A 21,909-nucleotide genomic window follows, 5' to 3' on the forward strand; every position below is an offset into this window, starting at 1 on the left:
CAAATCAATAATTATTTAAGCAGATAACCATGTTTCTTTTTTTTTTGTTTCTTGGGTTCACAGCCATATTATCAAATCCATGTCTCTCCTCTGCTGAGAAGTGCAGAGTGTTCAGACCAGATAAATCGTACTCTGTGACCCGGGGGAAGTGGTACTTTGAACTTGAAATAGTGACAGCTGGGAATATGCGAGTGGGCTGGGCCCGACCAGGCTGTACCCCAGATAAAGAGCTCGGCTCAGATGACCAGGCATTTGTTTTCGATGGATTTGAGGTGGGAAATTAAAATGTGATAGTTCTCAATATGACCACATGACAAGTGTTTTTGTTTTTTTAAAAGACATCCAATCCACTTTTACTTTTTGTTTTCTTTTTGTTATAATATCCTATGGCCTTATGTTCCCACAGCTCTCTCACAGTATACAGAATAATAATATTATACAAATATTACAAAAAGTCAAATTTAAACACTGCTGTGATTTGCCTGTTTCACCATCAATGATGCCAGAGGATGTTTAGAGCAGGCAGAGACAGAACTGTTTCCCTATTGTGGTCTTAAAAATATCCATCTAATGAGAGGAATTGAAAATAAGCATTAGTAAGTGGAACAGAATAGCTAACTTCAACTTCCAGGCAATATCATCTGCATTTAACTTGTTGCTTGACCAAAAACAGAACTGGAATCAAGATGTGAAACCCTGTTTATACAGTTTCTACTGGATTATTAGGCATTGCACATGGATGCTTTATCTCATGAACACCTGAAGGGAATTGGACTTAACGATCAACTATTTAGAATTGGCTGCCCAAATGATACTGTGATAAAACACCTTTTTTGACATAACCCAATAATTCATATGCTCATTATGACACTTTCTCACAAACCTCTAACAGGATGAAATTATGAAATCATGACATTTAGGACAGACAACCTTGAGGCAGTCATTCTAGTTCTTTCTAACTCCTTTTCTTCTTTTTGCCTTCAGGCTCAGTGGTACCATCAGGGCGTTGAGCCCCTGGGACGTCCGTGGCAGAGAGGCGACGTGGTGGGTTGCTTGTTGGACATGGCTGAACGCACCATGATTGTGACGCTCAATGGAGAGGTGCTGTTTAATGACAGAGGATCAGAGCTGGCTGCCAAGGACTTTGATATCGGAGACGGTGTGGAGTTATTCTTTTACTTTATACAGTATATTTAATAGACTTAGTTACTGTTAATTTAACTCAAAGATTATACATCGTTTTTTAAATTATATTTCTCTAACAAAATATTATTTTCTTGTCTCTACTCGTATTGCACAGGCCTGTTGCCTGTAGTCAGTATTGGGGTGAACCAGGTGGGAAGGCTGAACCTGGGCCACAAAGTGAGCTCTCTGCAGTACTTTACTGTGTGTGGGCTGCAGGAGGGCTATGAACCATTTGCTGTCAACATGGCCAGAGACCCACCCCTGTGGATGAGCTGGATACAGCCTCAGTTTACCTCCATAATGCCTGATGATCAAAACCTACAGGTTAGTTTACCAGTCTATAGTTTTTTTTTTTTTACCTAGTAGCTGATATTATATGTCTTCTCAAGCATGTACTTTGGTGCAGTGGCTCTCTAGGACCCAGGGTTGCTTACAGCGCTGGTTAATTGACAGCACTGATCCTGAAAATCTTGTTCAAATCCTATTCAAGGTCACCAGAGTCAGTGGCTCAAAGGATTCCTTATCCAGCCTGAGGGTTTCTCAGCGGTTGTTTGCACACCACGGTGGAGGCAGTGAGATGGGCTTTTACCGGCTCAGCATGTCCATCCAGTGTGCTGCCATCCTCACTAGCCCTTCGGGGGGCGTGCTTCCTGTGGCCTCCAGCTCTCTCTCTCCAGGTTCAGATGATGTAACATAAGATCATATCAGATGCAGTGTGTTCAAGTCAGCCATGCAAAACTTGAGATGATTTCACAAGGATCACAATGAGAATTTGTTTGGTTCTTGAGCTCAAACATGACATGACCCCTGATGCAGCATGTGAAAATTACGTAGCTATTAAGGGATGAAAATTGTGTGAAGTAATTAGAGTGTGAGATATTCTACCATTATGACCTTGATGTGTTGTTTTGTTTAGGCTCCCCAGGGTCCTGCTGTAATTAACTCCCATTGTCCTTTTAGGAAGGAAAGAGCAGGAGGAGTTGGACTCTGACTTTGAAGTGCTGATGAAGTCAGCCCACAGCTTTGCTGGCTCAAGAGATGAGCTCAACCATAAGGATCATAGTCACGACAAAACATCGAGATTGAAACAACGGTAGGTTGTAGAGAAACTAAAACTGGGATAATATGTAATTCAATTTATATGCTTTAGATATTGGATGAGTAAACACAAAAACATGAATATTTGAGTCCATAGTGTTAATTAAGGTAGAATAATAATGTACCAGTTATGAATATTATGCTTGTCCATATTTGTCTGCCAGGTTATTTAAAATGACAAAAGCATGGTTGAGACTGAAGTTTCTCCAAATGAAATGACAGCAAACAGGAAATTAATATTTTAAAAAGAAACGAGGAGAACAGACTCTGGCTCAGCACAGCCACAATTAATCTGCACATTTCTTTGTGCTGCGTATAAATTAATGTGTGTTTCTTTTCTGCAAGGTTCATGCTGAAGAGGACAAAACCAGAGCTAGTCAGCAGCAACTCATCTGCACGGCTTCTAGAAGACGTCGTAGTCGACAAGGATAACCATGATCACCTTCTCCAGAGCTACAGAGTAAGGCTCTCATTGTCTTATCATCTAATCCAGAGAATCACAGAACATACAAATACAACGCAAATAAGAAAACTGAATCTCATGTTCATTTATTTCTGATTTATTGAATAATGTGCATAGATATTGACAGAAAACAATAAATCTATTTGGACACCCTGCTGCCTCATAGTGCACTAAAATGAATCAAATTGCTCTGCAGGGCTTATGCACATGCACTATGCAACTCTTCAGCTCCTGGCTGGTTGATGTAATAACAAGCCAAAATGCCAATCAATGACCCCAGCTGCCCTCTCTGTTTCAGTATTACTACTCAGTGAGGGTTCTTCCAGGCCAGGAGCCGTTTAATGTGTGGGCAGGCTGGGTGACCTCTGACTTTCATCAGCATGACATGACTTTTGACACTGACAGTGTCCTCACTGTGACTGTCACCCTTGGAGACGACAGTGGAAAAGTGCAGGAAAGGTTAGTAAACAGCAAGACCGTTATATTGTCAGCATCCTTGACTTTGCCAAGATTTAAATTTAATTTAATACTTTCTGCTGACAGAGATGATGATGTCATGATAATGCTTTTCGCACCATAATTAAGGACTGAAATTATATTTACTTTATTACTGGAACACTAATTATTACTAAACTTCAATGCTATTAACTCTCAGGATTCCATTTGTCCTATTTGAGTTTTAATGGCAAATTATTGGAAAACTGCCAATCAAACCTCTTCCTATCATTTTGCACAGTGTGAAGCGGTGTAACTGTTACATGGTGTGTGCTGGAGAGGCAACAGGCCTGTCTCAGAGTCGCAGAAGTTCAGGTTTGGAAATTGGCTGTTTAATTGACACAGCCACTGGGCTGCTCACCTTCACCTCCAGTGGAGTGGAAATGGCCACCTTCTACCAAGTAGGTCACACAGGAATCTGTTTGATTGGTTCATACATATTAGTATTTTCTTCTCTAGTCAGTATTTTTGTTAAAATACTACATTTGTCTAATTTCAATACACATAAAACCTTACTTTGAGCTATGTTTATTACTATGGGAAAAATAACTTACTAAAAGTAATTATAGTGAGCAATGTTTAACTTTGAGCATTGCTCTATTAAACTAAGGGTAGTTTTGTTCTACCACTTATCAGGTTGAAGCCGGTACAAAGCTGTTTCCGGCTGTTTTTGTCAAGCCCACTACGAGCAACATGTTTCAGTTTGAGCTGGGATGCATTAAGGTAAAGGAAATCTCCATTTTCAATCCCGTCAAACACATTAGACATGCTTTTACTCTTAACTAGAAAAAGGCAACATAATTACGATAATTTAGACAAATTCTTGTTCAAAGGTTGCATCAGTAATTAATCAGGTTAATTAGGTTGCAGCTTTGCTTTCAATCAGTGTTTCAATTTGTTTTATTCTTTACTAATGTTTAGTGGTCTGTTACATCTTTCCCTGTATTTGTCTTCCTCTCGATCCAGAATGTGATGCCACTGTCAGCAGGTTTGCTTCGCAGCCAAAGAAGGAATGCAACCCCTCAGTGTCCTCCAAGGCTTCAGGTCCAGCATCTAAACCCCGTTTCTTGGATCAGAGTACCAGAACGCGCATTAAAGGTGATGGTGGATCGGCCAGATGAGTGCCACGGCTGGAGAGTCCAATGCCATGAGCCCCTGCAAGTCATGACCCTTCAGATTGCTGATGAAAACAGGTTAAATAGTGGGAATAAATGTGTTTTTTGGATAGGTCTTGCAGACTTTGGGTGCACAGGAAGTGATACATGTGTTGTTTATATTGATCATCCAGCATGCCTCTTGTTCCGCTGTGATTGGCAAGCACCAGGCAGCACATGTTTGTTTAGTGTATTATACGCAACAATGCGACCGCTGCAATTTTGCCAAGTTAGCCCCTTGAACTTTAATTTTTATTTCGAGCAAGCAACAACACTAAAATTGCCTTAACTTGATTCCGTCAAGGTCTGTTAACATTTTGGAGCTGTCGGAACTTGATGACCTCCTGACCTTTCACCACCACACACTCCTTCTCTACTGCTCCTTATGCGCCCTTGGAAACACCAGAGTTTGCCACGCACTCTGCAGTCACGTGGACCAATCCCAGGTCCTTCATGCCATTCAGAATCCCCACCTCCCTGGTCCCCTCCGCTCCGCATTTTATCAGCTCCTTACTCAGGTAATTGCTTGTTTAAGGTTCATGTTTTTCTTTATGTAATTCATTCATAAACAACAGGATAAGGACATTTTGGTCTCTGGAGGGTAAACAAATGAGTATTCTTGTTCTTTAGGTTCACCTCAGCAGCTACACCACAGCGTGTCAAATGATGAACCACGAATATATTGTGCCTATGACTGACCAGACCAGAGAAATCACCCTTTATCCCAGCTCTGCTAATGGTGTCGATGGGGAGAATGGTCTACCTCCAGAAGGCTTTTCCAGCACTAGTCTTAGCACATCCCTTAAACCACAGATGCATTTCTCATCTCCTTGTTTTGTAAGGAGTGATGGGATGGAAGGAGATGGTGCAGGGGAAATAGCCTGCACAGACAGCCCAGAAATCCCTCTGGACATATTGAAGAACCTGACTGTGGAGATGCTGACTGCTGGAGTTTGGGCTGTAGGTCAGGGTGTGAGGGATCCTGTAGGAGGCAGCATTGAGCTTCTTCTGGTTCCCCTAATTAGACTGTTCTACACCCTACTGGTTATGGGGGTATTTGTGGGTGAGGACCTAGGAAAAGTTCTGAGACTGATAGATCCAGGAGTTTTCTCTATAGATGCCGGAACCATCGCGAAGGAAGAGGAAGAAGAAGCTAGTGATGATGAAAAGGAATGGAAAGGGTGCAACAAAAACGAAGATTACCCCTTAAACAAGGACTTCTTCAAATGAAGCTTCCTGAAGCTGTCAAACTTGAGGTGAATGAACTAGCAGATTATTTTCACATTTGTCTTTTTTTCCCCTTTTGTTTGATATCATTTTGGATTAGCTTCACAAGTGATGTTTCTATATTCCTATACGCTATGTAAAATAAATCGTAAAGGAATATTTAATACATTTCTTTCTCCAGCTCTGCCGTCTGCTGTCCTACCTGTGCGATTGCCAGGTGCGCCATCGGGTAGAGGCTGTGGTTGCGTTTTCTGACAACTTTGTTGGTCAGCTGCAGGAGAACCAACGCTTTCGCTACAACCAGGTCATGCAAGCACTCAACATGTCTGCCGCTCTCACAGCCCGCAAGACCAAGGAGTTCCGCTCACCTCCACAGGAGCAGGTTGAATTTCCTGAAATATGCTTGATGAAAAAAACATTAAACATTTTGTAGACTATGGTGTATACTATGTCTTTCATCTGTGCCCTGTCTCTAGATCAATGTGCTGCTGAGCTTCAGAGAGGATGAGCAGCAGGAAAACTGTCCATGTCCAGTAGAAATCCAACAGCTCCTGCAAGACTTCCATCAGCTTCTCAGAACACACTGTGGTTGGAACACTGTTTATATTTGACTTATTCATAATTAGTCTTCATTGAGCCAGAGCACTATGAAATATCTCCCAGGAATCACTTACTAAGATTGCAACTGAGTAAATCTCATCTCGTTGGCTGTTATGCAGGCATTGAATTGGACAGTGACCCAGAGGATGAAGAGAATGCAGAGATGTCTCTTAAAGACCGACTTCTCAGTCTAGTGGCGAGAGTCGTTGGACTGATGAAGACACCAATAGATGTGGAAGGGAGTAGACCGCAGAGCGCCAGTAAGTGCATCGATGTTGTCAAAGCCCTCTCTTTGTCTTACTTTGGACATTTTGTCCTATTAATTTACATGAACATAGGATTTTGCAACCTTTTTTGTTTCAGTATCAATACCATATAGAAACACAGCTGAGATGAGTGTAAATCGATGTAAATATCAAGTATTAACCTCCCATAAAATGTTGTTTCACTACCTAAAATGTAACAAACTAATCTAAAACGTAATAACGTAACGTATTCAGTCTCCACTCTTCATTTTTACCACTACTTTTCACCTGCTATTCCTTCAGAGTCCCTCAAAACGCTGATCTCTGAGACGATGGTGCGTTGGGCTCAAGAGACTGAGATGGAGGACCCTGAACTTGTTAGGGCTGTCTTCTCATTGCTTCACCGCCAGTATCAGGGCCTTGGGGGGCAAATGACAGGACACCTCTGCAGAGCCTATACGATCAGCCAGGTATCGGTAGAAGACACCATGGCTCTTCTTTCCTCTCTGAGCCAAATCCGCTCCCTCCTCAGTGTCCGCATGGGGAAAGAAGAAGAGAGGCTGATGATTAGAAGACTAGGGTAGGTAGACATTTCTAATGGGGCATGGCTTTGCTTCATTTCACGCCAATTATGTGAGTAAACCTTTCAGTTTTTTTTTTTCAATTTTCTTGCCCTGTTTTATGCACAGAGACATCATGAATAATAAAGTTTTCTACCAGCACCCTAACCTGATGAGGGCATTGGGGATACATGAGACTGTGATGGAGGTGATGGTCAATGTTCTTGGAGAAGGGGAATTAAAGGTGAGAGACAAATTTACATTTATAGTGATAATATGGACAAAATGTGTGTTACTTGAACACTATCTGTATTTCATAGGTCATGGAATAAAGGTTAAGGTTGAAGAAGTGAAACGTAAAATACTGTGTTGTAGCTGCATCATTAATAGAGCAATACTCCCTGCAGTACAGTCACCATAACCTCCTCACATCTTCCTTTTCTTTATACCCATGCATTGATTTTCCTTTGTTAGGAGATTACCTTTCCGAAGATGGTGGCCAGCTGTTGTCGATTCCTGTGTTATTTTTGCCGCATCAGCCGTCATAATCAGGGCGCCCTGTTTGACCATCTCAGTTATCTGCTGGAGAACAGCAGTGTTGGTCTAGGTAAATCGTATTCTCTCTCTCTGGCAATTTCTGAGGCCATAGTTTGTAGAGCCGTTGCAAGGATAGCATTCAATTTTAAACATGTAATATTAAAGTTTCACTAAGATTGTTTACTGAGTAATGATGTATTGCAGCACTGAAGTACACAAATGTATGCGGTATTGTGTCTGACCCTTTTACTCTATGCCCGGACATTATTTTGCACTTAAGAAAAAATAACCTTGTGAAGGTGTAAGCCACAATATCCTGACAATATTTATAGTTTATGAGTCAGTGTTAAGATTGTTTAATGTCTTTGTACCTTAGCTTCACCATCCATGCGTGGGGCCACTCCTCTGGATGTGGCGGCAGCCTCTGTTATGGATAATAACGAGCTGGCCTTAGCACTGAGGGAACCTGACCTAGAGAAGGTGAGTTCATATGTGCTGCCTTCGTCTACAGCGCTGGTGTTAATAGTCACCATTATGTCTATAAATGCTCTGGTGTCTCATTTTTTGCAAATAAACAAAACGGGGGCCTGAAAGAGGCGTATGCCGCTTCTGATGCACACGTTGTTACACACGTTATACTTATAATGATGCAATAGCTTCAAGTGTCAATTATATCTTCTAATTAAGAACATATATCGCCAAGTACCACTTTAGTTTTCATATAGTTTTGGTGTGAAGATCGTGCAGTGATCACATCTTTTTTTTTTCATTTAAGATTTATTTGATAGGGACAGACCTTGCACATCTTCATCACCTGCACATATGTTGATCATACTCACGGATTTAAAAAATGAGATGCCTGGTCTGTAATGAACATGCTCTGACATTCAATATTTTTTTGCAGTGTCACTCTAATTGTCCCGCTCATCTATGTTGTTTATGTTTGTGTGAGTTTGTCGCTGTCTGTATATTCTTAGTTTGTACCACATTAGTTGTAGCTGCAAAGGACCAGTATCTGTAAAACTAATGTAATCTACTATCCAGGTGGTTCAGTACCTTGCTGGCTGCTGTCTCCGGAGCTGTCCGATGCTCGTGGCTAAAGGCTATCCTGATATTGGATGGAACCCTGTGGAGGGCGAGCGTTACCTGGATTTTCTACGTTTTGCTGTGTTCTGCAATGGTAACCCTTTTATTTCTACCCATGGCAGCCCTTAAAACACTTTAATTATTTCACAAACTGTATTATTTATTTATTCAGTTATATTTTTGACTTCTAACCTATTCAGGCACCCATTTATCACTTCAAAGATATTCGCTGCTAGAATAGCACGAGTCAAATACAAAGTTAAAAAAGGTACAAGAGGGTGCATCATGTCAGGCTTCCAATTAAGTAAGCTATTTGCAATAGAGGTAATTAACTCTCTGGTTCTTCTACTATTGATTTTTCTGACTCTGAAGCGGTGGCCAGAAGGCATCAGCTCAAATTATTCTTGAGGGTGCTGACAGTTCAGCCAAGTAGCATGGAACTACTAAACCAAGTGCCTTTTATGGATTTTATTGCTCTTTTCTATACAGCCTTAAAGCTGTACATACCTGGGCATCATTATTCCATTGATCGTCTTAGTTTGTTTTGAGTTCATTGAGTTTATAAATTCAATAAAAATATCTGGGAGAAATGGGATCTTAAACGAAGAAATGCTTTACCACACAATCCACAATTTCATCCAGTCCACTTTATGGTTAATATCTATCTTCTGTGCGTTTCTAAACCACAGGTGAGAGTGTAGAGGAGAATGCTTATGTGGTGTTGAGGTTGCTGATCCGTCGGCCTGAGTGTTTTGGCCCTGCCCTGCGAGGTGATGAAGGAAATGGCCTCCTAGCAGCCATGGAGGAAGCCATCGGCATCTCAGAGGACCCTTCTATGGACGGACCTTGCACCACCTACCAGTCCAACAGAACACTGTCAGTATTAGATGTTGAGTCCTGCAAAGTTATTTTGTTGTGTGTGTGCTTACATGTACAAACATATAAGGCTAATATGCACGAGGGCCAACCTCCCTGTTCCGATTCCTGGTTAATTTCTATACTGGCCATCAGATCACGTCCATGAGATAATGACCCTACAACCAACTTGATTTATTACCTCAGTAAACATTGTAAACCTGATTTTATGGTCTCAATCGCTAGTTTCAAGTTTTCTTCAAGACATCACTATGTGCATTTAGTAAATTATGGTCCAATTTAGAGTAAAATAGATGATAAATCAGAGTATTCTTTGGGGCGTGGCTACCTTGTGATTCACAGGTCGCTACCACAGCTTTGTCCGGTTCAGACGTTTTTTGTGTTTTCATCTCACAGCTTTAACCCTTCACAGTGAGTTTTCAGTTCATTAAAGTAGATTGTAACATTTGGTCGCCTAAAGATATATTTAGCTCCACCCTCTCTTGTCACTTCTTGTTCCAAAAGAACAAGATGGAGACAGCCAAAAATGTCTAATGTCTTCTACACTGGTTTTGAACTCAGACAGTTTTAGTGCATCACATTTTATTTACTTTTTTGTAGGGTATAGAAATACTCATAAAATAGGTTTCTATGACTTTCTGTTTTTCCTGCTCTTTCACTTCCTTTTTCCAGTGAAAGAGCAGGGTTGAAAATGATTCAACTCAGCCAGCGTCAAGAGATTTTGTATGTGGATAAAGATTTTATCTAGTGCTACTCATTCTGTGAATGGCATTAATAAAATCATATAATTTAGTATAACGTCATAATGGGTATAAGCCTGTTTAGCACTGTGTTTTTATGCCTGATCATAATAAGTCCCAGGATTAATTTGTTCTCAGGCTTTTTGGAGCAGTTCTTGGCTGGAATGTAGAATCTTTGTTCAGCCAACCTTCCCTTGGTAAATAGAGGTTAAATAAGCTATGTACAACAGTGGAACGGTTTAATGACACTGATTATTTTTAAGCTGCATAATTCAGGATTTATGTGGAGTTGGAGCTGATCACTGCTCTGTCTGCATATCTTCTATTGTAACTGTCAGAATGTTATATAAATATTGAGCTCATTAGAAATGTAAGCTCATTTCTAATGAGGAGGAAAGATCTTATCTCATCCTGCTAACGAGCTGCTTTATTTAGGAATAATCAATCATTTGATTCTATTTACAATTATGATTAATGATTTGTTTTAGTTAATGACAAGCTTTGGACTGTTATGATTGTCTCCCGTAATAGAGATGTTGACCAGGACAACGATGATGACCTCATTCACATGGGGCACGCCATCATGACCTTCTACTCAGCCCTTATCGACATGCTGGGGCGATGTGCTCCAGAGATGCATGTGAGTGTTTTTTCCAGCTTTCAGAAGCCCTTTTGCATCAATATCAGCTGACGTCTCAAATAATGAAGCCTAATGGAGAAAGTCTAAAAAAAGCTTTCAAGAGTACGTCAAATGAGACAATAGAAAAAAATACCCTGGCTTTCATTCTCTTTATGTTTAGACAATACCAATGATAACTGTATTCATCTCAATTAACTCCACAACATTGATAATCTAGTTGGACCAGACAGTATTAATATACACTTGTATAGAATGTTGGATACACTATGATCATTAATTATACAATTATACATATTGTCATGTATGTTGTCATCCAATTTTTAACAGGTGGTCTGTGATGTCTATCACAACTCTAAACTCCCTGGTGCTATTTACTGGATATGACAGAGTAATTGGCTTAATTCTGTCAGAATTTATACACTAGGCCAGCTTTGGGAGTGAGCATGTGTACCTGACTGTCGGCATAAACGCCTGATAAGAAATGCCTTTGAAAGGATGCGTTTCTTTTTGTGTATTGAAGTTTGAAGGCAAAACAAGACAAGGACCATTTTTCAAACACACAGGCTGTTCTAAGCACTTTACAGATTAAGAAATGCATTAAAGACTTTATAAAGATAACAGCTAATAAAATAGTAAAAAGTAAAAAATAAATCCCATTTTTACTACAAAATGGGCTGCAACTCATCATTAGGAAGATGTCATTATAATGTTATAGAACCACTCTAATCCTTACACTGATGATACAATATATGTACTTAAGAATGTCTTTTATTTTGTACCGTATTACATATTGTGGGAATCCCTTGTAAGCTGTAAATGACTGACCAATAACAATGGTTTGCTCTGAATTGATGTGCAGTTGATTCAACGGGGCAAAGGAGAAGCTATAAGGATCAGAGCCATTCTCAGATCGCTCATCCCCATTCAGGATCTTGAGGGCGTCATCAGCATCTCCTTTCAAATCCCTTCAGTGACTAAAGGTCAAATGAGCCTATCAGCCATTCTTACTGTGCCATAAAACACCACTTTGTGCTAAGTAATCGCACAGAAACCTGGCTTGTGTGCTTTTGTTTCTTTTTAGATTATATTCTAAAGAAGAGGTTTTTGTAATTACAGGGTTCTTTTAACCATCTTTTACATGATGATGACAATAGTTGGAGTCTGGACGAGGGATCCATAACCACACACGGGGATCTGCTCACATAGTATAGATAAATGGATAATACATATACCAATATGACCTTTGGTTTAACATCTAATCTTTACTTTTCATCTTTCTGTCCAGATGGTCTCGTGGTCGAGCCTGACCTATCGACAGTGTTCTGCCCGGACCACAAGGCAGCTGTGGTTCTTTTCCTGGACCGGGTTTATGGCATTGAGAACCAGAACTTTCTTCTCCACCTACTAGAAGTTGGCTTTCTGCCTGACCTTCAGGCAGCTGTCTCTCTTGACACTGTGAGCAGAGAAAATTGTATTTCGTTACTCTGTTCACCTGCTCGCTAGACCCAGTTACACACTGTAGGAGTGACCTCAGACTTCTTATTATAAAGCTGCACCCTGTCACCATGAAAAAAAATCCACTTCTCTCCCACTGTCCCCCACATTGACTGTACCATATCATAACCTTACTGTGATATTGAACAATCCTGGCTAACTTGAGTGACCTACTGCACTAACTTAAATGAGACTTGTTTCTTTGTTTTTTTCAATTTGAATAAGAAATATTTTTGAAATGTATTCAGATTTATTCTAATTAATTAATGTTTTGTTTTCCATAAAACTTAATAGTATGTCTCCCTCCTGATAAAGGTAGATTGGTTAGCTTAAACATATTTTTAAGATAAATCTAATGAAACATTGTTTACATTAATTTCTTCCTCACTCCATCTTGTCTATTTCGTTGCCTTTAGTGTAATTGTAACCTCTCTTTTTCCTTGCAGGCTGAATTAGGATCCACTGATATGGCCTTGGCCCTCAACAGATACTTATGCACATCTGTTCTTCCCCTACTCACCAAATGTTCAGCACTCTTTTGCCCTTTAGAGGATCATGGTTTGCTGATGGATTCTCTCATCCAGGCAATCTACAACCTCTCCAGGGCTCTTAGCTTGACCAAGGCTCAGAGAGACACTATTGAAGAATGTTTGTTAGCCGTGTGCAGGTAATGCTTTTTGCTGGTATAATGAAGCAACCTTGTTAGGGTTCTCTCACTGCTTGTTATTATTGTAAAGAGTTGTTGCTGTCTGCAGATAGGATATAGATTTTTCAGCAAGTCGCTAATAGATTATATATGTTATGGTACAATGTTAACATTGGAAGCTGCTTCTTATGTGGGGTGCCATTTGTAATTTATGTATTATTGCACCATTAGCTTCCTGTATTGATTGACCTGACTGCATTTTGGATTTTGACCAAATCACATGTTGAGGAGCGACACTAGAGACACTAACAAATTATTGCTAGCTAATGCAAACGCATAAGTGCACTCATTATATTTAATAAATCACTACAAAGCCTGTTTTGCCCAATTAGGATGTTATTTACCAAAGTCAATCAAAAATGTTAACAAACTAATTAGATCTTGCTCATGGCATCATCTCCATTATATGCGACATTTTTCAGAGACATGATAATTATTCATTACATCATTCATCTGTTGTTTGTGTGTGTTGGTGGATGTGATTTGTATCTGCTCATGTGACTAATTCTGCCCTCAATGGTGTCCTCAGTCAACTCCAACCATCTATGATGCAGCCTCTTCTACGACGTCTTGTCTTCGATGTTCCCCATCTCACAGACTACAGCAAGATGCCATTAAAGGTGGATACAAAAAAATACAGTTTACTACAGTATATGTGAAAATGTACAATTGTACACCAAGTTAAAAGGACATTTTATTGACTTTGCTCAATACTTTCACCAACCAGCTCTTGACCGGTCACTATGAGCAGAGGTGGAAGTACTACTCACTAGCTGGAGGGCCGGGTGACCACGGTTTGGCCTCTGAAGAGGAGCTCCACCTATCAAGAAAGTTGTTCTGGGGCGTGTTAAAGGCCCTGGTAAAGAAGGTAAACAATATTGAATACCTGTGTCAATCTCAAAATCACATTGAAATTATGTACATTTGGAAGAATTGGTGCACAGCCCCTTTTTTTGGACGTGGCCGTTTGGACTGGTCTGATTGCTTGGCCCCCAGTATTGCCTTTTCAAAGTGCCGTCGACAAATGCTCATTGCTTATTGACTCCAAGGAACGTAAAGTATATCAAGCGGAAAAAGTAAATTGCAGACAATGAGCTGCGACCTGTAAAGGCACACTGCTGATGACATACTAGACTCAGTCTGCAGAGCGCTGAAGCTCCGCTGCTGCACAGAGCGCTGTTTACTTGTTTATCAAATTTAGATAGTGGCCCATGTACAGCCGATCTCAGCTGTCAATGGGCGAAGGCAGGGTACACCCTTGACAGGTCGCCAGTCTGTCGCAGGGCAGACATATATAGACAGACAACCATCCATCCATTTTCCGTAACCTGCTTATCCAGTTAAGGGTCGCAGGGTGCTGGAGCCGATCGCAGCTGTCAATGGGCGAAGGCAGGGTTCACCCTGGACAGGTCGCCAGTCTGTCGCAGGGCTGACATATAGAGACAAACAACCATTCACACTCACATTCACACCTACGGGCAATTTAGAGTCTTCAATGAACCTTAGCTGCATGTCTTTGGACTGTGGGAGGAAGCCGGAGAACCCGGAGAGAACCCACGCTGACACGGGGAGAACATGCAAACTCCACACAGAAGGTTGTCCAGCCCGGGAATTGAACCCGGGCCCCTCTTGCTGTGAGGCAACAGTGCTAACCACTATACCACCGTGCAGCCCGATTCTTTACTTTATAGTTGTATAATTTTATGGAACACCAGAAAAATTGCAGAAAAAGAATAAATGTTTTTTTTTTTTTGTTATCCTATTATTGATTTATAACCTTTTTTTCACACTTGAGATGAAGACTACATTTTTTATATCCTGGTATCAAACCTCCAACCCTTCAACAGAGTTGTTGGAAACTTGAGAATTATTCCTCAGTAGTCTGTATGTATGTACCAGCATATTGCTGAAATTATACTCACCTAACAGATTGACAACATGAAATCAAAAACAACTTGGTTCGAAAAAACTTATTCTGGGCCCACTTGTAAGCCACATCAAACAGCTTCAGAGACCAAGTCAACAATGCACAGACTCTCTTCAGAGAAATATTACAGTGTAAAGTGTAGCTCAGGTGTACAGAATATCAGTTGGCCTATTGTATAGTATAACTTAAGTAACTGGTTATGTAAACAAAAAGTTATATTCATTGTGGTATACTGTTTAGATTGCATTAGTTTGGTACAAATTGTATTATACACTCTCTTTACAATAATTTAATTAAGCATGTTATTATTTAGTCCTGCAGTAACCAGATTTGTTAGACGTCATGCAAAAGAGAAACTTAAGACTAAATTTCAGTTGGAGAAATGGGATTTCTTGGCCACTGAACTAGCTACCACTATCAGGGGTTTTCAGCTGAAGTATTTCTGCAGCAATTATAGATACAAATATTTAAATGCCATGTGTTATGAAATTGCATTTAAAGCTTGTTTCCTCAGCTGAATACTGATCTCTTTGTAAAATTCAGACATATGCTCAAAGTAATAAAAATAATAAGGTAAACATTGCTTATCATCCAATTTTAGATTTGTAGTGACAGTCCTGCAATTGAATGTTTCAGCAATATGCCAGATTTGTTTCAAATTTCCTAGTTTCATGTGTGCATATAAACATAATGACAGAACTTAAAAAGACAGACAAATTGAAAAAGGTGCAAACCTGGAAAGGTGCATTCTGACCCAAATTTTACCCACTGTGTCACGTAAACACGCAGGGCTAACAAATTAGTGATATTATTGATGTATCATTCCCTCTTAGTGCAATCTCTGTTTTCTTGTAAAATGTGGATGATAGCGATAAACATTTTTTTGATTATTTGTTATCTTAAAAATAACAGAACAGGAGGAAAGACTGATATCCCTATATTATATCTTAGTATTATTGGGCCCATTTGACAGTATTGCCCGGCTTCCCTTGACCCAGTCTCATCATGTCCTATGCTGTGTCTTTTTCTTCTTTCTCTACCACATTATGTCTCCAATACCCCCTTCCTTCTCCAACTCTACAGCCCTATGAGCCTCAGTTATTCAGGCTGTCTGTCCAGTGCCTGGCTGCAGTGTCCATGGCCCTGCCCCCTAACCACATTGACTCAAGCTGTGTGTCCCATGAGGAGAGACAAGCCTCGATGGACACAGAAGGACACTTTGAACCCCAGCCTGTAGATACCTCCAAGTAAGATACCAATATTGACTCTGGATGACCTGTTTTGCCCCAGGAAAAGTGTAACCGTTAATCTGGATGACAAAACTAACTTTTTGACAAAGTGTCATCATCAAAAATGTGTGGATAAATGAAACTCTGGATAAATATTTCAATTGATTATATGCGGTTGGATCCAAATGTGTTACTATGCTATAGAGCTAAATATGTATTATTTCCTCCCCACACTAGCGTGTCAGTGCCAGAGAGACTGGAGTTCGTAGTTAACAAGTATGCTGAGCACACTCACGAGAAGTGGTCACTGGACAAGGTAATATCACAATAGTTGTTCTTTAAATCTGAATGGCCTGTTAAAGTGGACAAAAAAGAGTTGATGTGTGATATCCAGGCCAGGACTGAATCACTTAGGAATATATTTAAAAGATTAGTTCTCTGCCTCAAAGTGTCAAAACATCTTTCTGTGTTTTGTGGTTGAGCTAATATCATGATGTCTGCATATTTTCTAATGTGGGATTTTTACTAAATCTGTGTCTTACCTTGTCAGTTTGCCAATGGCTGGGTTCATGGGGAGCAGCTATGTGAGAACACCAAGGTTCACCCTCTCCTCAAGCCATACAGGGCTCTGGCTGAGAAGGTAGAGTGAGAAGTCAAAGAGAAAGAAAAAGAAAGCAGTGAACTGAGAAATTCCAGAGGCACTTGCATGCTAAATTTGTGTGTAATATAAAAGATTAAAATACCTTGGTTCGTGGTCTTTGGTTTATCGAGTGAACAACAGACTTCTTTTCAAGTTTTGGGAATTTGACCTTGTTTTGCGCTTCTGCTGTCCTGAACCTAGAAAGTTAAGTTTTATATGAAGGTTTCATCTATATTTCAGGAGAAGGAGGCATACCGCTGGGCAATTAAAGAAACAATAAAGAGTATGTTGGCCTTTGGATGGACCATAGAGAGAACCAAAGAAGGAGACGCATTTGGCACACATACCTGTACACCCAGGGTATCTCAGTCTGGACAGGTATATGTACTCAAAATGCTACATTCACCTAACCTCTAAGCACTGAAGGTGTCTGTTCTAGTAAAAGTTATGTCCTTCACAACTTAACTTCTCCTTACTGGATTTCACAAGTTTTTTTTTTTGCATAATAAGCCATTTGTTGTGTCCCAGCTGTCTTTTGAAGGAGCATCAACCTTCAGCCCCAAACCTATGGACGTGAGCAGCATCACCTTATCATGGGACCAGTGTGTGAGTAATACATTTGTTTCCCTGTGGCATACACTTCTAAAGTAGTTACAACTGTTGTTCTACCTAAGACCAACCACACAATCTGCAAAGGTCGTAACACTGGCCTATTACTAATATTGTGTAATAAGGATAATTCTAATAATATCTTGCATGTAACCTTGGCTACAATTGTGAGTTGTCAGATGTCATGTCAACATCTTAAGTCATCTTAAAAAGATAAATCATCCACCATTGGTAACCAGTTTGGAGTGCTGTGTAATCATAGTTTGGCTACAGGACTCCCTGATACACTCTTGACAAAAGTAGTTTCCTTGTTGGACAAGTGGGCCTGGGCTTTCCTCCTGCTTTGAAAGTTGAATGTGATGAGCTGAAATGTAAAGGCAAGTCAGAAAATAGATTTTTACCTTATTTTTCTTTGTTGTTGCTAAAGGCTATGTCTGAACAGTTGGCTGAAAACTACCACAATGCCTGGGCTAAGAGGAAGAAATCAGAACTTGAGAGTAAAGGTAACATACCATGCTGTCAACAACTATTATTCTGTGACATTTCTTCAAATCCTCTCCTCTTCTCCTTGTAAGCACAGAGCTGTTAACAAAATTGCAACACATTTGACCCATTTCTGCTCGCAGGAGGGGGTGGCCATTCAATGCTTGCACCATATGATACCCTGACTGCCAAGGAGAAGACCAAATTCAGGGAGAGAGCAAAGGATATCCTGAAGTTCCTTCAGCTCAGTGGCTACACTGTGTGGAGGTGAGTACAGAATGAGCTTGTGATTGCAAAAGGGCAATGTGATGCAGTATGTATGAGGTGGTTGGCAAGTGAGGTGTTCCATTTTCATTTTATAGTGCTGTGCAGGCAGTTCTGTAAATTCAAAATACAAAGGCCAGGGTTTAAAGCGATTGGGGTGGAAGCGCTCTGTATTTTCAAGCAGCAGTTTTTCATATTCCCTTTTTTCACTTCCTCTGCAGGGATCGGAAGACAGTGGAGATGGACTTTCCAGCCATAACCAACTGCTTTGGCTACACTCTCCTTCAGCGGCTGCTGTCTCACACCGAGGATGCTCAAGAGCACATTTTGGAGCTGGGTAAGATGACAGTGTTCATCATTTTTGAGACCAAAAACAAAAGTCAAAGATATTAAATGCATAGAAAAAAACTTTCACATTTTACATCCCAAAGGTGTGAGTACTTTATGTAGCTTACACTATGAGATTTCGAATACATCAGTAGGACTTGAATCTCCACATTGTATCAATAATGAGCAGCAGTCTCTTGCATCAGCGAGTTCACCTCAGGGTAGTTTTGCGCACACCAGGCCTTGGTATGTGAACTGGTCCGTCTTATGTGAAAATTAGATAGAGACTTTTATTATCTATATCTCTCTGTTTTATCTGTAGTATCATTGTAGTTTAACTCTTTGATTTTGTATTTCATTGTGCTTTTCTTTCTAGAGGTGATGCAAGCCAGAGGACAGATGTCCAAAGGAGATAAAGCTCCACGCCAGCAAGCAATGGACTTCTTTCCCAAGGTTTGCCTCAGATCAAATGCATATCTAAACACAGTTGAAATCTGCTCTCTGATATGGAATCTTTAACATTGACTTAGCCCCCTTCCAATTGAATTTTTCCAAGGCCATTCCCCCCCCTCTTAGCCTTTTTACATTCATGTCATCTAATTAGTTTTGTTAGATGGTTGCCATGGGCAACCCCTCTAAGTAAAACCTTTTGTAGCTGTGTAATCTATTTAACCATTTTGGAAATCCATGTGGGCGTGTCGAGTGCCATCAGGACCTTGATTAATGCTTCCCACACATTTTTTCATTGATGGGACCCAATGAGGCAGAACCAGTCAGCCAATACCATGAACAGTCATGCCTCAAATCTCCACAACCCACAAATCCCACGCAATCACACACTCACCCGTCATTACAAACGCATGTTAAACATGTTAGACCCCTAACTTTTGTCATTCTAGTCATGATCACAAGACATTGCAATCGGCGGAATTAAGTGCAAAAGTGTTCAATCAACAAGTGGAAAAAAATACTTCCAGATATCTTTTTGATGTTATGGTGCAGTCAAAAATAATTGTGATGTTGAATCACAATTGAATTGAATTTGATATTTCTCTTGGTGTGTGGCATGTAGCTTCAATATGTTATTGGGACGATCAGGCACATAATGTATGTGATGATTTCAAGTTTCAAGTTTTTTTTAAACAAAACTTTAAAGCTACAGTAGTCAGAGGGGGATGTGGGTAATACATTTGGCTATTACTCCATTCAATAGGTCATCCTTCCTCTTTTGGAACAATATGTGAAGAGCCACCGTCTGTATTTCCTGTCCACTTCTCTCCACTCAAGAAGCTATGCGTCAAAAAAGGAAAAGGAGATGATTGCGAGGTATGTATCCCCCCCAACAAAACACATGGCATGTTGCGTACACTGGAAGTATTTCTGTGCACTTGCACATTGTATTCTACTGGAACAATCCCTCAGACATAGTTTGAAGCATAATCAAAGCTTTTATTTCAACAGAAGAAGCCTCATTCTTCTGATTGCGTGTTCTGTCATTTTTTCCACTCCCCTCTCCTCATTACTGTGCTTGTCTTTTCTCCTCACCTCCAGCCTCTTTTGTAAGCTTGCAGCTCTGGTAAGACACAGGATTTCACTCTTTGGTAAGGATGGTGTGGAAATACAGCTAATTCAGACATCAATTGTCCCACTTGGTTTGTTCTTTAAGCTGTTATTGTGTGAGATTCCAATTCCTTGTGTGTCTATGCATGTTCTGCATTTTACTTTCTTTTGGTCTGTGTGTTCTGATATTGGTGTGTGTGTTTTTCCAGGAAACGAAGTGTCATCAATTGCGAGCTGCCTCCATGTTTTGTCTCGGGCTCTGGATGCCAGGTAGCTAGATGGCACTACTGTCTCATTGTGCCTGAATCGATCTTGCTCTGCCAGCGGTCACATCAGTGTCAGATCAGTGTCACACCAGCATGTCTGAGGATGAGATGACTGGTGTAACTGAGCCACTGATACGCTGATGCTATCTAATTGTTGATATCACTTTTACTCCTTGGGGACAATGCCTCTGAAGCATGACGCTAGAAGTAGAATTTAGGCTGAGCAAAGATTGATGTCATTTTTACTTGTCTGGTGGATAGATTAGCAACCGATTTAGTCCACTTAACTGGTTTATTATAGCTTGAGAAAAGAGATATTACGTTAAAACCTTGTAACCTCTTATTTTCTAAATGTTCCATTTAACATTTATACATGTAGAAAATATTTTAATTAAACATACTTACATTTTTGCAACTCACATAAACATTATTTGCCATTTTCTTATCTTTTGTCCTTAGGACATTGATGAACTCAGCCCCAGAGTCTATCCAAGCATCTCTGCATTCATTCTTTGAGGCAGCTGCCACAGATCTGGAGATGACTGTGGAAAACCTCTCTGTGACCTTGGCCTGTTTACCTCAGAGTAGGAGTCAACAGGCTAGAGGAGTAGCCAAGGTTCTCAGCTTCACAACCTCTGTTCTCCTTCCCACTCTCACTTCCCTTTTCCAGCATCTTGGCAACCAAAACTATGGCGTGGACCTCCTGGGTAAGAGCGACCTTGATGCAGACTACTATTAAAGAATAATGTCTCAAATTATTGTATGATGCATTTTAAATCCTAAAGAGCACACTAGAATAAATAATTACAAATGTAATGTGTTCATAAGCTTCCTGTACCAGTAGTTTATATACAGGCACCATCACATGTGTTTTCAGTAGTCTCATTTATTTCCCTCTGTATGCTATAAAGCTGGATGAATAGCTGGTTTCCACATCCCTGAAATCACTCACTGGGATTTCCCCTTACCGTCCTACCTTCTTCAGCTTTGACACCAGCTCTCATTAAGTGTCTCAGTTACGGCCACAGAGCAGCAGGAGCATATTGTCTCCTTCACTGATATCCTGCCCTTCCAGGAATCATTCATTACCTCATTCAGCAGCCATCCAGCTAGTCCTTCACTCTGTGATTATAAGCTATCAGCTTTCCTACTCTACGTCCTTCGCGTTGTCTGAAAGAAACCTAACAAGGATCTCAGCTTTATCCATCACCTTGTCTTTCTAGTGGGGAGTATCCAGCTGTCCTGTTACAGGATCCTCAACAGCCTCTTCTCTCTTGGCACCAGTAGCAGCATCTACATGGAGGGGTACTTCCTGTATTTCTATGTTATTTCATAGTTTGTGCTAATGACCATAATGTCTTATTTTAACCGTGTTTTCTCTTTATTTTTTGTCTATGCTTTCATTTGTTTCACATTAGCTTTTGGTTAAAAAAATGTACTTTTTACTTTGTGGATACTGTACATACAAAACTTGATCATAGAAATCACTGAAATTATG

The 21,909-nt window shown here is 40.3% G+C and overlaps 1 protein-coding gene across 1 annotated transcript in view; it reads left to right on the forward strand.

Moving 5' to 3' along the window:
* ryr2b (ryanodine receptor 2b (cardiac)) overlaps positions 1 to 21,909 on the forward strand; it is a 59,640-nt gene that overhangs the window by 15,394 nt on the left and 22,337 nt on the right. Inside the window, 42 exon segments of the mRNA XM_054600738.1 lie at positions 64 to 272; positions 985 to 1,159; positions 1,301 to 1,509; positions 1,676 to 1,873; positions 2,160 to 2,278; positions 2,629 to 2,743; positions 3,045 to 3,205; positions 3,483 to 3,642; positions 3,878 to 3,964; positions 4,208 to 4,434; positions 4,700 to 4,913; positions 5,026 to 5,599; positions 5,602 to 5,651; positions 5,804 to 6,004; positions 6,099 to 6,210; positions 6,342 to 6,496; positions 6,773 to 7,047; positions 7,157 to 7,271; positions 7,502 to 7,634; positions 7,941 to 8,044; positions 8,609 to 8,744; positions 9,340 to 9,526; positions 10,798 to 10,906; positions 11,766 to 11,886; positions 12,192 to 12,361; positions 12,847 to 13,067; positions 13,636 to 13,726; positions 13,834 to 13,974; positions 16,117 to 16,280; positions 16,500 to 16,578; positions 16,813 to 16,902; positions 17,143 to 17,280; positions 17,431 to 17,508; positions 17,939 to 18,014; positions 18,138 to 18,261; positions 18,480 to 18,595; positions 18,974 to 19,038; positions 19,799 to 19,911; positions 20,137 to 20,186; positions 20,355 to 20,415; positions 20,871 to 21,118; positions 21,635 to 21,716. Coding sequence (XP_054456713.1) covers positions 64 to 272; positions 985 to 1,159; positions 1,301 to 1,509; positions 1,676 to 1,873; positions 2,160 to 2,278; positions 2,629 to 2,743; positions 3,045 to 3,205; positions 3,483 to 3,642; positions 3,878 to 3,964; positions 4,208 to 4,434; positions 4,700 to 4,913; positions 5,026 to 5,599; positions 5,602 to 5,651; positions 5,804 to 6,004; positions 6,099 to 6,210; positions 6,342 to 6,496; positions 6,773 to 7,047; positions 7,157 to 7,271; positions 7,502 to 7,634; positions 7,941 to 8,044; positions 8,609 to 8,744; positions 9,340 to 9,526; positions 10,798 to 10,906; positions 11,766 to 11,886; positions 12,192 to 12,361; positions 12,847 to 13,067; positions 13,636 to 13,726; positions 13,834 to 13,974; positions 16,117 to 16,280; positions 16,500 to 16,578; positions 16,813 to 16,902; positions 17,143 to 17,280; positions 17,431 to 17,508; positions 17,939 to 18,014; positions 18,138 to 18,261; positions 18,480 to 18,595; positions 18,974 to 19,038; positions 19,799 to 19,911; positions 20,137 to 20,186; positions 20,355 to 20,415; positions 20,871 to 21,118; positions 21,635 to 21,716 — 6,253 coding nt within the window.

This window comes from Anoplopoma fimbria, chromosome 6 (genome assembly GCF_027596085.1).
Source record: "Anoplopoma fimbria isolate UVic2021 breed Golden Eagle Sablefish chromosome 6, Afim_UVic_2022, whole genome shotgun sequence".
NCBI classification, from domain to species: Eukaryota; Metazoa; Chordata; class Actinopteri; order Perciformes; family Anoplopomatidae; genus Anoplopoma; species Anoplopoma fimbria.